Source organism: Garra rufa, chromosome 6 (genome assembly GCF_049309525.1).
Source record: "Garra rufa chromosome 6, GarRuf1.0, whole genome shotgun sequence".
NCBI lineage: Eukaryota > Metazoa > Chordata > Actinopteri > Cypriniformes > Cyprinidae > Garra > Garra rufa.
This window is the reverse complement of record NC_133366.1, coordinates 42319463-42335399: the sequence shown is the minus strand read 5'-3', so window position 1 is coordinate 42335399 and position 15937 is coordinate 42319463. Positions and strand designations below refer to the sequence as shown.

Sequence of the window (15937 nt, the reverse complement as noted above, 5' to 3'; positions counted from 1 at the left end):
AAATTAAACTCACAGTATGCAAGACGAAAACTCACAATTCTGACTTTTTCTCAGAATTGCGAAATATAAACTCGCAATTGTGAGAAAAAGTCAGAATAGTGAGTTTCTCAGTAACTTTTACTTTACACAATTTACACAATTGTGAGGTAGAAATTGTGAGAAAAAAGTGAGATATAAACTACCAGTTCTGAGTTTTTCTGAGAATTGTGATATACAGTAAACTAGCAATTACAAGAACTGCAAGATAAAAACACAAAATTCTGACTTTTTTTCTTGTCTTTTCTTGTTTACTTAAAACACATATAAACATGAACGAAAATCAGAATGTGTTTTATTTCAACTGTGAAAAGATTTCAATACACATTTTTTTAGGTTTCATTCTACGTAAGTTAATCTACTCTTTTGTCTGATTTGTTTGTTGGACAACATGGCAGATTCAACCATATGATTGGTCAGATCACCTGTCAGTCATGCTTTTTGCGAGATAAAATCAGATTTTTATCTCCAGATGGTGCTCTAAAAACTTTTTTGTTTTTCATTCTGTGAAATAACTATAACTATTCTTATCAAATAGTCAAAAACATGGCTGATTCACAAACTATTTTGAGTCTTACGAGTCGAATCTCCTAATGAATTGTTCAAAAAGCAAATATTATTTGCCACCAGCAGGAAAACAGAATTCTTTTGGATGAATTAAAAAACGTTTTTTTTTTTCATATCATTCCTGTCATCCCTCTTTTACTTATTTGTGGAGTGTAACATGCCTCTTAATAATATCTCTTCCTCTAATATAGTTAATGATTATTTTTCCTTAGAGCATCATTATCAGTCACTTCTGTTCTTGCATGTTATCAGAAAACTCATGATGTATCGGAAATTTTATTGCCAGTGGGTAGGTTTGAGGCAGTTAACTCAAGCTTTGTCTCTACCTGTTTCACCCTCTATCAACCTGTTTATGACATGCCACTATTTAAGGGCCTTCTGAACAAAGGAATGGCAGAGAGTGAAAAAGGTTGTTAAAGTTAGGAATTAAATGATAATTACCAGAATAAAGCAGACTCAGAGCAGGATGAAGATGAGGCTTTGCCCTCTTTGGCTGTATCTTTATGGTTGGACATGTTATCCTGCAGTAATGTCTGTCAGCAATATTTATAGAGATTACCAAATACCATATGAACCCTGCTTTGTCATTTGTGCATTCATCAATAATAAAAGATCAATAATGATTAAATATGAGTCGAAATATTCTTGGAACTGCCTCAACGTCTTTGAAATATCTGTTGTGCAACAATTTTTAAAACTTGCTTTAATGATTTGGTAACACTTTACTAGTTTAGAGACAAATTCTCACTATTAACTTGCTTATTAGCATGGCATACTGGCTGTTTATGAGCTCTCATAAAGCATATATTCATGCCTTATTCTGCATTAGTTCTCTTTACCCCAAACCTAAAGTTAACAACTACCTTACTAACAATTAATAAGCAGCAAATTCAGAATTTATTGAGGCAAAAGTCATAGTTAATAATAGTAAACTGTAAAACTTTTCCCTGTAAATTTACAGTATAATACTGGCAGCTGGGTTGTCAGCCACATTCTGATTTTGAACAGAACCACAAAATTACATTTACAGTATTTGTCATACAAGGAGGCAGAGACGGAGGTAAGTATAAAACATTAAAGGTGAGTTTATTGACAGAACGGTAAGTATTTTGCAGCAGGTTTTGAGGTGAGTAATTATACTGTAGTCGCCAGTATCATGCTGTAATTTAATTTTTGTTTACAGTATGTACTGTAAAACTTTTCCATTTCAATTTACATTCGGGCAGCATGACTTTATTAAGTACTGTAAGATACTATTATGCCACTTAATTTTACAATATTACAATCTGTACAACGTGTTATATATTGCATTAAATTGTATTTCTACACAGAATATATTTTTTCCTAAACCAGGAAAATTTGTTCATTTTTTTCCATATCAGTAGTCTCAAATGGTAATAGCAAACAAAGGTCTTAGAATTTAACATGTTTTTTTTTTCTCAAGAGCAAAGGCCACACAGTAAAATCCCCAGAGTAAAATCAACTCTATTTAGAGAACATTTGGTCGCTCTCTAAATAGAGTTAAATTAACACTGAAGCTGAGTTCAAGTTAAATGCCAGGAATTTACATTAATTAACAACATTTATTGTGATTGGAAAATTATATTTAAAGGAAAATAAAATTTCACTCCTCAGGGGCCCTCCCCCCACTTGGGGCCCTGGTAATTTAGTCCCCTTTTCACCCAACTACGGTGCATAGTGAAGGTAAATTATAACTGACAAATAAACTATGTTGAACTATGTTGAATGTCTTAATGTCTATTTTTAAACATCGTTTAATTTTTTTGTTCTCTGCGATAACAGTGTTAATAGCTCCTTTATAGCCAGAAACTGATTGTAAAATGATAAATAACTGTAATAAAATTATAATAACTGTGATAACCATGAATGGTCCCCTGTCGTGTATTAATGTTGTAACCTGCTGTTTGGTGAGTGTTTGTTTGTCTATTTCAAGTCTGTTTCAAGCCAAGCCAAGCCAAGCCAAGTCAAGTTTGTTTGTTTCAAGTCCAAGTCTCGTCTACGTTTGGATTTACTGTTTGGAGTTCACATCATTTCAATAAACTGCACTTGGGTTCACTACATCTCGCCGCCTCTCAGTGGACTCTTTGTTACAATAGCAGAAACTGTGTATTTTCACTACTTATAAAAAGAGTAAAAAATAGAGAGGGATTGATAACAGCAGTCAGAAGAGGGAGCAATGTCAAATTTAGAGGACCGCCGATGATGTTTGAAACAACATACAGCACTACACCTTTTTTCTACAAGTTTGATTGCAACACATAATCATTACTATTAGTGTTCATCATCTGTTTTTGATTACATCATTACTGTTTTTAATATTTATACCATATGTACATCGACTTAACATACAGTAGTCACCACTAATAAGCTACTAAATATATTAGCCTACATTTTTTTTTTGTACAGCTGCTTTGAAACGATTTGTATTGTGAAAAGCGCTATACAAATAAACTTGAATTGAAAACTTGAATTGAATTGGTGATTAAACTGCCTTAGAACTACCTGTGAATTAAACGGTTTTACTGCATACCTGCCAGCCAATCAGAAACCTGTATTCAAGCTGACCATGGAATAAGATTATATAATAATTAGGTAGGCAGGTAATCTTAATGTCAAATGATCCAAGACATCATGTTCCCAAATAAACCAGGCTGTCTGTCATTAAACCTTTGTACTTTTACACAACTTGAGAGTTAAATGCCTATAACACCATTAAAGAGTTCACTAAAACCCCAAATTCAAATATAATTGTGACTGTATAAATAACAGGCAGCAGATCAGATTTTGATCAAGTATATTTCCATATATATATATATATATATGTATTGTTTTTGAACAGCTTATAAATTGTCTATAAATGTATATGTATCCCTATTAAATACATATTGTTTTAAAAATTATGTCATTTAAGACAATTATGTTAAGTAATTAAAAATGAAATTAAGTAATTAAAATGTTCTCAAAGACTTCATGAACTCATGGCCTTATTGCTGTTGATTTAACAAAGGGCAAAATACATCATTATGTAAGTATTAATTTAGCAGGCACATTTTCTATATTAGCCTACTGTACTCTTCTTACATGTGAGGTCAAAAGTTTACATCCCCCTTTCAGAATCTGCAAAATGTTAATTATTTTACGTAAATAAGAGGGATCATACAAAACGCATGTTATTGTTTATTTAGTACTCACCTGAATAAGGCATTTCACAGAAAATGTGTTTAAATATAGTCAACAAGAGAAAATAATAGTTGAATTCATAAAAATGAGCCTGTTCAAAAGTTTACATCCTTTTGATTCTTAATAATGTGTTCTTACCTGATGATTCACAGCTGTGTTTTTTTGTTTAGTGATAGTTGTTCATGAGTCCCTTGTTTGTCCTGAACAGTTAAACTTTCTTAAGAAAAATCCTTGTGATCCCACAAATTCTTTGGTTTTCCAGCATTTTTGCTGTATGATTTTGAGATCTATTTTTTCACATTGAGGGCAACTGAGGGACTCATATGCATCTATTACAGAAGGTTCAAACACTCACTGATGCTCCAGAAGAAAAAACTATGCATTAAGAGCCAGGGGTGAAAACTTTTTAACAGAATGGAGATGTGTACATTTTTCTTATTTTGCCTAAATATCATATATATTTTTTTAATTTAGTACTGCCCTTCAGAGGCTACAGAAGATAGTTACATGTTTTCTAGAAGACAAAATAAGTTACATTTACCCTGATCTTGAAATTCAAAAAGGCTCTTAATGCATGGCTTTTTCTTCTGGAGCATCAGTGGGCGTTTGAACCTTCTAAATAGTTGCAATGAGTTGTCAGTGTAAAAAGATGGATCTTAAAATCATACAGTCATTGTGAAAAAGGGTTCAAATACACTAAAATGTTGCGAAAAGAACAGCTGTGGATCATTCAGGTAAGAACACAGTACTAAGAATTAGGGGATATAAACTTTTGAACAGGGTTATTTTTATAAATGTATAAATTCAAGTATTATTTTCTTTTGTGGACTATATGTAAACATATTTTATGTAAAATATCTTATTCAGGTCAGTACTAAATAAACAATAATATGCATTTTGTATGATTGCTCTTATTTTGGTAAAACAATTAACATTTTGCAGATTCTGAAAAAAAAAGGGGGGGGGTGTAAACTTTTGACCTCAACAGTTCATGTTGTGTTGAGTTAAAAAGAGCAACTCGGTAAAACCTAAACCTCACAGAAAACACATTTTTGCATTAAAAAATCATAAAAAGGTCAGACTTTACTGGTATTATACTTTCGGATGAATTCAAAATATAAAAAGCTGTAATAGCATCTCAGTGATACTAAAACAACACTGTTGTGTATTTAATATTACAGATCTTTAATTTTCAAGGCTTTGCCAAAAAAGGACCTGTGTTAGGCCACTTCTGAACCTACTTGTGGTACTTTCTATAGAATTGGTAATGTTTTTACCTGTAATTTATACAATGGTTGATGTCTATCTTATCTCAGCCATAATGCTTATGCATTGTAAAGTGATGTTCAATGATTATTGGAGTAGCCTACGCTTTACAAGATATACTATTATTTCAGTCTTTCTACTTAAAAATGCAATGTTCATTTAATTGAGTTACCTGGTGTTTAGTTGTAATTATTTGATTTACTAGTAATTTTTTGCGTTAATTGTTTCGAAATAAATCACATACCTTATTTTTTTTTCTCCAGTGTGGTATAAAGCAGCATTTCCATAGTGAAACAACACTGCCATCTGGTGATGTGAAAGCATTTTAGTTGTTATCGTAGATCTATCGCATGAATTAGACCACATATAATGTGTAAGTTAGGTAAACAATTTCAAAATGTTTACTGGAACGTATGCAGTTGAAAGAGGTCAAAACTTAACCTATTATACTTCTAACTTTTAAAGACTTTTAATAACAACATCCTTTTTCAACTGCTTCACGTCAGATCGCTATTTCCTGGTGTAGGTGCCCTAGTCCCCGGGCTTCTTTCCTTGTAGAAATTTTTTTTCTCACGGCCCGCGCTTAAAAGGTGCGGTCTGTCTTCCCATCGTGAGAACTTTCACACGCGTTTGGCTGGCCGCCGTCCGCAACTCACTCTCGCGAGACCAAGGGACCAGCTCTCATACGCTCCCATAAAAAGCGACCGTGAATTCTCGCGCGACTTCGGAACTTTCCCACGCCTGTGTCCCCCCTTCCTGTATTATTTCTCACACTGCCCCTCCCCCTCGTCTAAATGCAGTCTGTGGCAGTGTGAGGAAGTCTCGCGATTGTTGGCGTTATTAGAGAGAGTTGGTGAAGATGGCGCCTGTTGTGACAGGGTAAGCAGCGAAATTATCAACGGACGGGGGATGGAAAAGTCACAGCTAAAATAAGTTTCGTCTGTTTAATGAAGATAACTTGCGTTGGTTTAATTCCGTACACCCATGGCCGCTTGTCTCTGCGTTGGCGGCCTGTTTCGGCGTACTTTTCTGTGGTTTGGGGGGTTTTCAACGATGGGCTCTTTTATTCAGTTAGCCGCTTAGCTTTTAGTTAGCTGATGGATTTTTAGCAGTTTTCCATAAACACTGTATACTATAGACAGCAGATATGTAACTGTAAACACTGTAGGGGTTTATTAACGCCGTGTTTTGGTTCTTTAACATTGTTTAATCTTTAAAAATACTTGTATAAAATTTGAGCCAACTTGTGAGTTGGTGTACGAGTGAGTGAGAGAGTAAGAGAGAGAGGGGGCAGGTTAGCAGATGTTAGCCAGCCAAGTTAGCTGGTCTAGTGGGTCCGTAACAGAAGCTGAGAGCTTTCAAGAGGATTCAAAACGTTATCTTTGTTTCTCAGTTAAACAACTTTTAGCTTTAAAATTGTGTATTTGTAACCTCCCGTCCCATAATATGTAAAATGCCAGTATCAATTTCCACTTTTAGGTTTATTTTGGCTGTGTCTCAAAACCTAGTGAGCTGTCTAAATAGACAGCAAACTGGGGGATTTCATGCACGTTTGAACTTGTTTATCCTGCTTAAAAATGCTGTCTTGGTAGGCAGATAACTAAGCTCTGACAGTTTTGTTTTGTATCATTATTAATATTTTGTAGTGTGGATCAGATGTTTGAAGTGTCTTGACTGTGTCTTATTTCGTTTTGTAGGAAATTTGGGGAGCTCCCTCAGCCAAAGCGTTTAACAAGGTAAATGCACTGTTAAGACATTACATGTGTGATGTTTATCAGCTATATATTAGGAAATGACCGCTTAACTTTTCTATTGTATTTTGTGGTTTTCCAGGGAGGCGATGCGCAACTACTTGAAGGAGAGAGGAGATCAGACAGTACTCATACTGCATGCAAAAGTCGCACAGAAATCGTACGGCAATGAAAAAAGGTGAGTGATGGATTTTAGCTGTAAACAAAGGTGTTATTAACTGTTGATGAGTGTTATTGACTGACTGTACGGTCTACATGAAATCACAACTGAGCCTATTAAGATTAATAAACATTTCAGGTCTTACAGGTCTTAAAAAATGCTTAGTCTTCGTGAATCGTCACTGTAATCTGAAATCATGAATGGTCAGCTGAGAAAAATTTGCATTTTACTTGTTATTTACATGTCTCTAATAAACGCTTATGGTTGGATATATTCTGAATTATGAAATCTCAGAATTTATGCACATGTGCTCCTGGACCACAAAACCAGTCATAAGGGTCAATTTTTTTAAAATTAAGATTTATATATTATCTGGAAGCTTAATAAATAATATTTCCATTGATGTATTTGTTGGACAATATTTGGCTGAGATACAACTCTTTGAAAATCTGGAATCTGAGGGTGCAAAAAAATCTAAATATTGAGAAAGTCAACCAAATGAAGTCCTTAGCTATGCATATTACTAATCAAAAGTTACGTTTTGATATATTTACAGTAGGAAATTTACTAAATGTTTTCATGGAACATGATCTTTACTCAATATTGATTGAAAATTGATTCAAAATTTGTCATTTTGACCTTGGCTATTGCTACAAATATACCCGTGCTACTAAAGACTGGTTTTGTGGTCCAGGGTCACATAAGTGATATCCTTTGCTGTGTTCTGGAATGCATCAGGACGCATTTGTTACATGCATTTCTTATTGCTGCTGATTGTGGATCCTGTTTACACCTTCACTTCAATAGACCCCAATAGAGATGTTAATGGGGTTGTAAAGGTTGCTGTTTGCAGTCCAGTTACTGTAGGTCTCACACTCCTTTTTTGCTTGTTGAATATCTTGTTTCACTTGGGAATACAACACTTTTTAAGAAGTAAAACATTGCATTTTTTGTAGATTAAATTAGTTTTGGTAAAATTGAGTTAATGCACAACACAATTTAATGTACATGTAAATTCTTTTTGACTCTCTTAGATTTTTCTGTCCTCCACCATGTGTGTACCTGATGGGTTGTGGCTGGAAGAAAAAGAAGGAGCAGATGGAGAGAGAGGGCTGCTCAGAGCAGGAGTCTCAACCTTGTGCCTTTATCGGCATTGGAAACAGTGAACAAGAAATGCAGCAGCTCAACTTGGAGGGCAAGGTGCTTTATGGATTTTATTATAGCAACGCATGTATAGAGGATTTGCACTTACGTCGCAATTTGGCTATACAGGCGATACTTGGATGTAAACAACAGCATTGACTACATGGTTAATGTACTACTGAATACGCTGTTCTGCTAATTTATGCTGTCTAAACCCCGGAAAAAAAAAAAAACGTGGAAGCTGCTAAATCATATTGAGAAGGGCTTGGTAAACAGGAAAAGGTGCAATATTATGACACACTTAAGTTAATAGGTGGTAAAGGTATTATATGAAAATATTTTTACCTACCTGACTTGAAATGATAGAAACAAACAAGAATTTTGTCAAGATCTTGCCCTGGAAATCCTGGTTCAGTTTGGCCAACCACAAACTTCTTTTGTTTCTCAGACAGTTTTTTGCACTCTTCTCCTTGACTTGTTAGTCTTTTGGCAGTCTATAGTACTCCAGATGTTTTTCCCATACTGACCAATTAGTATAGCCCAAAACATGACAATAATTGACATTTTCAGCAGCAGTAATCAGCAAAGTATGTGAGTTTTGTTCGGTTCACTGGCATTGTTTACGTTCAGTGAAAACATTCTGTTGTAACTGCCTTTCTAAAATAATTTCAAGAAGATTACAAAATAACTTTTGTGCTTTGCTTCTGCAGAATTTTTGCACAGCAAAAACTTTGTACATTTCTGACTCGGACAAACGGAAGCACTTCATGCTGTCAGTGAAAATGTTCTACGGGAATAGCGCAGATATCGGTGTCTTCCTCAGCAAACGAATCAAGGTCATCTCCAAACCTTCCAAAAAGAAACAGTCGCTGAAGAATGCAGACCGTGAGTCAAAAGAATTTCTTGGGTCACTAAATAAGTCAGAATTTGTCCAGAATTTTCACAATTGTCTCTTACAGTGTGCATAGCTTCTGGGACGAAGGTGGCTCTTTTTAACCGCTTACGGTCTCAGACTGTCAGTACGCGATACCTTCATGTGGAAGGGGGAAACTTTCATGCAAGTTCACAACAGTGGGGAGCCTTCTACATTCATCTATGTAAGTTATTCAGCATGGATATCTATTAGACACTATATATTAAAATAGCGCCACACAGAGTTTGTTACGTCTAATGAAAGAAAGACTTTTTAGTTAAAATCAGTTTTTCTTGTTAACCATGAATTGGTAATAATGTGTAATTCTGAATTCCAGTGGATGATGAAGAGTCAGAGGGTGAAGAGTTTACAGTCAGAGATGGTTACATCCATTATGGTCAGACGGTGAAGCTGGTGTGTTCCGTGACAGGCATGGCTCTACCCCGATTGGTAAGCTATTATCCACTTTAGTGTTCATAAGTCAGAATGACTGTGAATGTTCATGATTAAAAGGGTTTGGCTAAGAGCTTGTGTTCTGTTCAATCATGGAATGACTGTGTATTGACGTTATAAATTTTTTGTACAAATGTGTTTGTGTAGCAAAGGATTTTTAGGAACTGAAATGTTGTGTGTCTGTGTGTAGATCATTCGTAAAGTGGACAAGCAGACAGCACTAATGGATGCAGATGATCCTGTGTCCCAGCTACATAAATGTGCCTTCTACCTAAAAGATACAGAGAGGATGTATCTCTGCCTGTCACAAGAGAGGATAATTCAGTTCCAGGTCAGTCCACAGATTTAAAATAATGTACTATAATTGATCAAAACATGTTATCTCTTTTAGAATTGCAGTTTTGGTTCTCTTTCTTAATGATTTGAGGTTCTGTAGCCTTTTTAATGGTAAACAATTAAAATATTTTCCTACTACTCTCAGGCCACACCCTGTCCCAAAGAAACGAACAAAGAGATGATCAACGATGGGGCGTCATGGACAATCATCAGCACAGACAAAGCAGAGTACACTTTCTATGAGGGGATGGGCCCTGTACCCTCACCTGTCACACCCGTGCCTGTTGTTGAAAGTTTACAGGTAATGCATGACTACATCTTACGTCAAGCTGTTTTATATTAAAAAAGCATGGAAGAATTGTCATATTATTTATAAGAAAGTAACCTTAAACTCTTCATGTTGTAGCTGAACGGAGGAGGAGATGTTGCCATGCTGGAACTAACAGGACAGAATTTCACGCCTAACCTCAGAGTCTGGTTTGGAGATGTCGAGGCAGACACAATGTACAGGTGAAACCAACACACCAATTACACTCTTGTACAGTAGTAAATATAGACATTTCAAAATAAGAGTCCTGGTATTATATCCTGGTTGCACAATAAACTGTATCTGGCATTTAAATGGATAGTTCACCCAAAAATGAACACAAATTAAGATATTTTTTGATGAAATCTGAGAGCTTTCTGACCCTGCATAGACAGCAATGCAACTACCAAGTTCAAGACCCAGAAAGGTAGTATGGACAGACATTGTAAAATAGTACATGTAACCTTTTTGGGCCTTGAACGTGGTATTTGCGTTTCTGTCTATGCAGAGTCAGAAAGCACTTGGATTTGATCAAAAATACCTTAATTTTGTGTTTTAAAGATGAACAAAGGTTTTATGGGTTTGTAATGATACGAGGGTGTGCAATTAATGATAGAAATGATAACAAACATAATGAGAATATTCATTACATGATTGTCATAGTTACGCATTCTGTATCCTCCAGGTGTGGCGAAAGTGTGCTCTGCGTGGTTCCCGACATCTCTGCTTTCCGTGAGGGGTGGCGTTGGGTTCGGCAGCCAGTGCAGGTTCCTGTGACTTTGGTCCGTAACGACGGCATCATTTACTCCACAGCTTTGACTTTTACCTACACGCCAGAGCCAGGACCACGTCCTCACTGCAGCGCCGCAGGAGCCATACTGCGGGCTAACAGCACCTCCACCTCACCATCTTCATCCTCCTCCTCCTCCAGCCTACTGCTGCAGTCAGCCGTCGACAGCCAGGCAGGATATGCGGCAGCGGGGAGCGTGTCTTCATCTTCCTCTTCCTCGGCTATGTCTGTCTCCTAACCTGGGAATCTCGGTGTGTTTGCGTGTGTGAGTATGTGAGAGATGGTGATTCGTCCACTCGTAGACTCTCCTGCATAGATTCATGGGATACGGATCACAAAAACGGATAATGGTGCCACAGAGAGAGAGGAAAAGAGAGATGAGACTTCATACAAAGACTGGACAGAACAAATGAAGATTTCTCTTTTCTACTCTCTCTCTGTCTTTCTTTGTTGCGGTTCTTTTTCAATCTGTTTCCTCGTGTCGGAGGAAGTGGCAACGGAAGTGAGTGTGCCGTGGATCAAGATTGCCACGGGATCAATGCATTAGCCTTACATGAAAACAAAAAAAACAATCAAAAAACAACAAAAAACACTTTCTCTTTAAAACAAAGCCTTTTCTGAGTAAGTGCAAGCTGGAAATGGCTTTGGGAGATGATGTTTTCTATTAAAGGGCTTAATGCACTGGGCTTGGAAGAAAAGTTATCATAGTAATATAGTTTTTACGGACCAAGGAATATTATTATTATTATTATTTTTATTGATATATAATTTTATAAGCTTTAGCTAAGGTACATTTTTCACCTTTTTCAGTTTTATAACATATAGTAAACTTTTGTTACCAAATAGTTTTGTATATTTCTTGTGAGCGTTTGGGCTCAGAAGGAAAAGGTTCATGCATTTTAAAAGCCTGAACTTATAGCTGCCTTTACTCGTCTTGGCAAATGCCTTAAGTCATCTGGAGTTTCACCAGACCCTTTCTGTTTTGTAATAATATTTTTGTCATGTATATTGGTCTTTTTCCCATTCTTTGTTTTCTCCACTAAACCGAGATGTAATATTGTTGCCATTTTTGCGTATTTGGGAGAAGGTGGCTCTGCTTTGTTAAACTTTTTTTTCTCATATGAAGTCTTTAACACAAAAGCTTTAACTGACATTGCCGGTTGACCTTACGTGCCGTATCGTACTCATCAAATATGCGTAGCCATTGATCTGGCCCTTTTGTACTGGCTGTAATATTCAAGCTGCCAACATAACAGTAGCCTATAAAAATTCCACACCAAATGGCTTACATTTAGTTGAACATAAACGCACAAATCTTTTTAATGGGTCAGCCATTTTTCTAATAGGTTGACTCAAATTCTGTGGTAGGGAAGGACTGTACAGGTCTTGTTTGCATATCATTCACGCTTTCAGTGTCATGATTACTGACTAAAATCAGCATGTAGAAGATTGCTGTTTTGTTGTCATGTGGTTAAATCATTTAGAGAAGAAAGTGTGGCAATTCTGTAAGTACAGTTATGTTACAAGTAGCATGAATGAATGAATGAAAGTTTGGAATCCGTATTTCCAGATAGGGGTGTGCAAAATGACTTATTTCCAGAATCAACCAATTTAGGGCCAGATTTACTAACAGCTTGCACGAGCGCAAACTCTCTTTTGGTGTTATTAACTATAGTCAGGATTTACTAAAGACACACAGTGCGTATTACATATGCATTTGTAGTTTTTTTTTCTTTTTTCTTTTTAAGATGCTGCATGTAATTTTTGACTGTACCAAAGCATAAAAACACCATAATACCTTCACAGGTATTTAGGAAACATGCTAACATACATGTTTCTTTAAAAAACAATGCTACAGCCCAGTTATTCTACTTTGAAAATGTGCATTCGGTGTTGGAAAGTCTGCATTTTAGTTTGTGTGATTCTGCCCACTGCCGCCCGGGTTGCCAGTTGGTGGAAAACACAGTATTTTAAAGCCACTGAAGGCAGCAAACGAATTGACTCTGAGTCAGCATCCATCTAAAAAGCTCTATGACCAGAGGCATATTAAAATGCGGATAAATCAACTCAGCTCAACTGCCTTCTATTGTTAGCTGCACTCGTTCCTGTTGCTTGTCCTCAATCTGGCAACCGGTGTGAGCGTCGACTCTCAGGAGGAGGGGGCGGCAGAAACCCATTTCAATCGCTAGCTGTCAATATTACATAATGAACCTTTAACACCAAAAAAGCCTGTCTTAACCTGTTTTATGCCCGACATGCTTGGTTGCTAATTTGCGCTGCTCTTGGTAGATTGCATTGCATTGGAAATTATGTGGCTGTGTTTGTATACATTAATTTGCACAAAACTTTCCACTCCTGTTGACACTTTTATGGTATTGCAGTCTCGTGCTAATTAACCCTAGTAAATCTGGCCCTGAATGAGTTGCCTGATCAGCTAATCAACTAATCAGTCTTATAGTTAGCAATTTTTAACTTGTACTGGGATGCACAAATGGATGTTTGAATGTGTACGGTTATACTAAAAATCTAGATAAACTAGTCAACCTCACTAATTGACTAGCTTGTTTTTGGACCCATCCCTGCTTGTAGTCAACAGTGTTGCCAAGTATGCAGTTTTCCCACGGAATTTGGCTATTTTTATATTGTTGTCGCGGGTTGAGACAAACCATCTTGCCCCCTTAGAACCTGATTTTGACTGAGGAGGACCCACCGGAATGTGATTGGAGCCAGTTTAATAACCAATTGGGCTGGTTTTATTATGCAGACCTGGCAACCCTGGTAGTCCACTAGCTTATCTGTGTCACGCTAAATGGAAAGAATTGGAAAAAGCACTTGCTGCGTGAAGATGTTTGGTTTGTTGATTACAGGAAATCTTAACCTACCTTTCATATATTTTGATTTATGAAACTGCAAAAGTGGCACAGCCTTCGCTACATAAAATGTGCCCTTTAAAATTCATGTCACATGCAATTTTTTAATTTTAAAATGTGTAGTACCAAATGTTCACTTCTGTAATAGCTGTAGTCTAAAGCAAACTAAAAATGAGGCCTTAAACCACTACTGCTTAATAACAGGATCTGTTGGTGAAATATTACACTACAAATGATGTCCTTTTCTGAAAAGGGTGTGATTGTTTATATTTTTTCAGTATAATTCACAGAGCATAATGTCATCTCAATTCTGCTCTTTCTTTGCATCTGGGTTTCTTTTGTTGTACTTTTCCCCCATACAACTCTGTATGCATCGTCTGGTTGGAGAGAAAGAGACACTTGTGAAATAGCACGCTCTGGAATTTGCTTTTAATCAGTATGGACTGCATTTTGTTACTCTTTGGGATTTTTATAGGAACAGCCTTGAGTTCCTCAGTGGTTTTGGTTCTTTTAATTTATCGGTTTCTACCATGGCTAATATTAATATATGAGTCTAAATGTTATATTGATTATTTTATATAACATTCTTGTATTCTTTTAACGATTATGTTCATATTTCTAAATATTTCTTCCATGATTGAGGGAAAACTACTATGAAACTTGTTTTGTATCTCCTCATTTTTAAGTAGTCAGGCCTTGTTTGGTCTGCATTAGAAACTTGCTTTGGAAGAAGTAAAAGCCAAAACCCAGTAATTCTTGCAAAGCCATTAAATAGTATCTACTGTGAGCAATTCCTCAATCAGGGAAGAATATTTAAAAAAAAAAAAAAGCATACCTTGTGCAAGTGCCGAAAAGGAAACTGCCAAATCTAAAGGTCAAATTGTGAAGGTCACGCATAACTTTTCCACTTATGTTTTCAGTGTTATTTTCCTCTTGTCTTCCAGTGTGTTCGAATCAGAGGACCTGATCAAGACTAACCATGTTGATTTTCATCTTTTCTATCACATTAGTTAGTTTGCCTGTCACCTGTGCCACTGTGCTTACATTGAACAGAAACTAGTGTGTTAGATCACTGTCTGTAGAAAAAAAAGGTGAAAATTGGTGTCTGTTTTCTCAACTGTTTCAATGGATTGTTTTACATTTTGGAAGTTACCAGCCTTTGCCAAATGGCTACCAGCTGTTCTGGTTTTGAGTGCATGCTCTCTAGCAGATTTGAACTGTATTGGTGCTGTCTAACTCCTAAAGGGCCAGTGTATCTGTTGCTTTTGGAATGGATCACTAAACACTGTAATAGATTCAAAAAGTGTCAAGTTGTTTGTTTTTATCTATACTGTGCTAAATTGATTGCATGATACAAAACCATCAAGGACTCGTGGTACTGACATTACAGTACTGCCCTATGACTACTGTGTGCGTAAAGGGATAGTTTAGGCAAAAATGGCCATTCTGTCATCATTTGTTCACCCTCATGTCATTCCAAAACTGTATGATTTTTGTTTTTCTATAGATCACAATGGCTGTTTTTGCCAATACAATGAAAGTCAGTAGGATCTGAAAAATGCTGGACCATATTGACCATATTGCAGAATCTGCTAAATGTTAATTATTTTACCAAAATAAGAGGGATCGTACAAAATTCATGTTATTTTTTTTAGTACTGACATGAATAAGATATTGCAAGTAAAAGACGTTTACATATAGTCCACAAGAGATGAATAGTTGAATTAATAGAAATGACCCCGTTCAAAAGTTTACATAGACTTGATTCTTAATACTGTGTTGTTACCTGTTTTTTTTTTTTTTTTCTTCAATTGTTTGTCCTGAACAGTTAAACTGTCCGCTGTTCTTAAGAAAAATCCTTTAGGTCGCACAAATTATTATTTTTTTTTAGCATTTTTGTGTATTTGAACCCTTTCCAACAATGATTGAGATTTTGAGATCCATCTTTACACACTAAGGGGAAAAGTGAAAACTTTTTGAATTTGAAGATCAGGGTAAATTTAACTATTAAGTATCTTCTGTAGCTTCTGAAGGTTAGTATTAAATGAAACAAATGTGATATTTAGGCAAAATAAGACAAATGTACACATTTTCACAGTTTCACAGTTTTCACCCCGACCCTAATGCATTGTTTCCTTCTGAAG

The 15937-nt window shown here is 36.0% G+C and overlaps 1 protein-coding gene across 1 annotated transcript; it reads left to right on the top strand.

Annotated features, from left to right (window-relative positions):
* The first annotated feature begins 6759 nt into the window (after positions 1-6759).
* rbpja (recombination signal binding protein for immunoglobulin kappa J region a) lies at positions 6760-15485 on the top strand. The gene is made up of 10 exons (XM_073842823.1): positions 6760-6806; positions 6904-6999; positions 8016-8181; positions 8835-9009; positions 9084-9221; positions 9375-9487; positions 9681-9821; positions 9972-10127; positions 10233-10336; positions 10819-15485. The coding sequence occupies exons 2-10, from the start codon at positions 6911-6913 to the stop codon at positions 11159-11161; spliced, it is 1425 nt and encodes a 474-aa protein (XP_073698924.1). The 5' UTR covers positions 6760-6806; positions 6904-6910; the 3' UTR covers positions 11162-15485.
* The last annotated feature ends 452 nt before the right edge of the window (positions 15486-15937 follow it).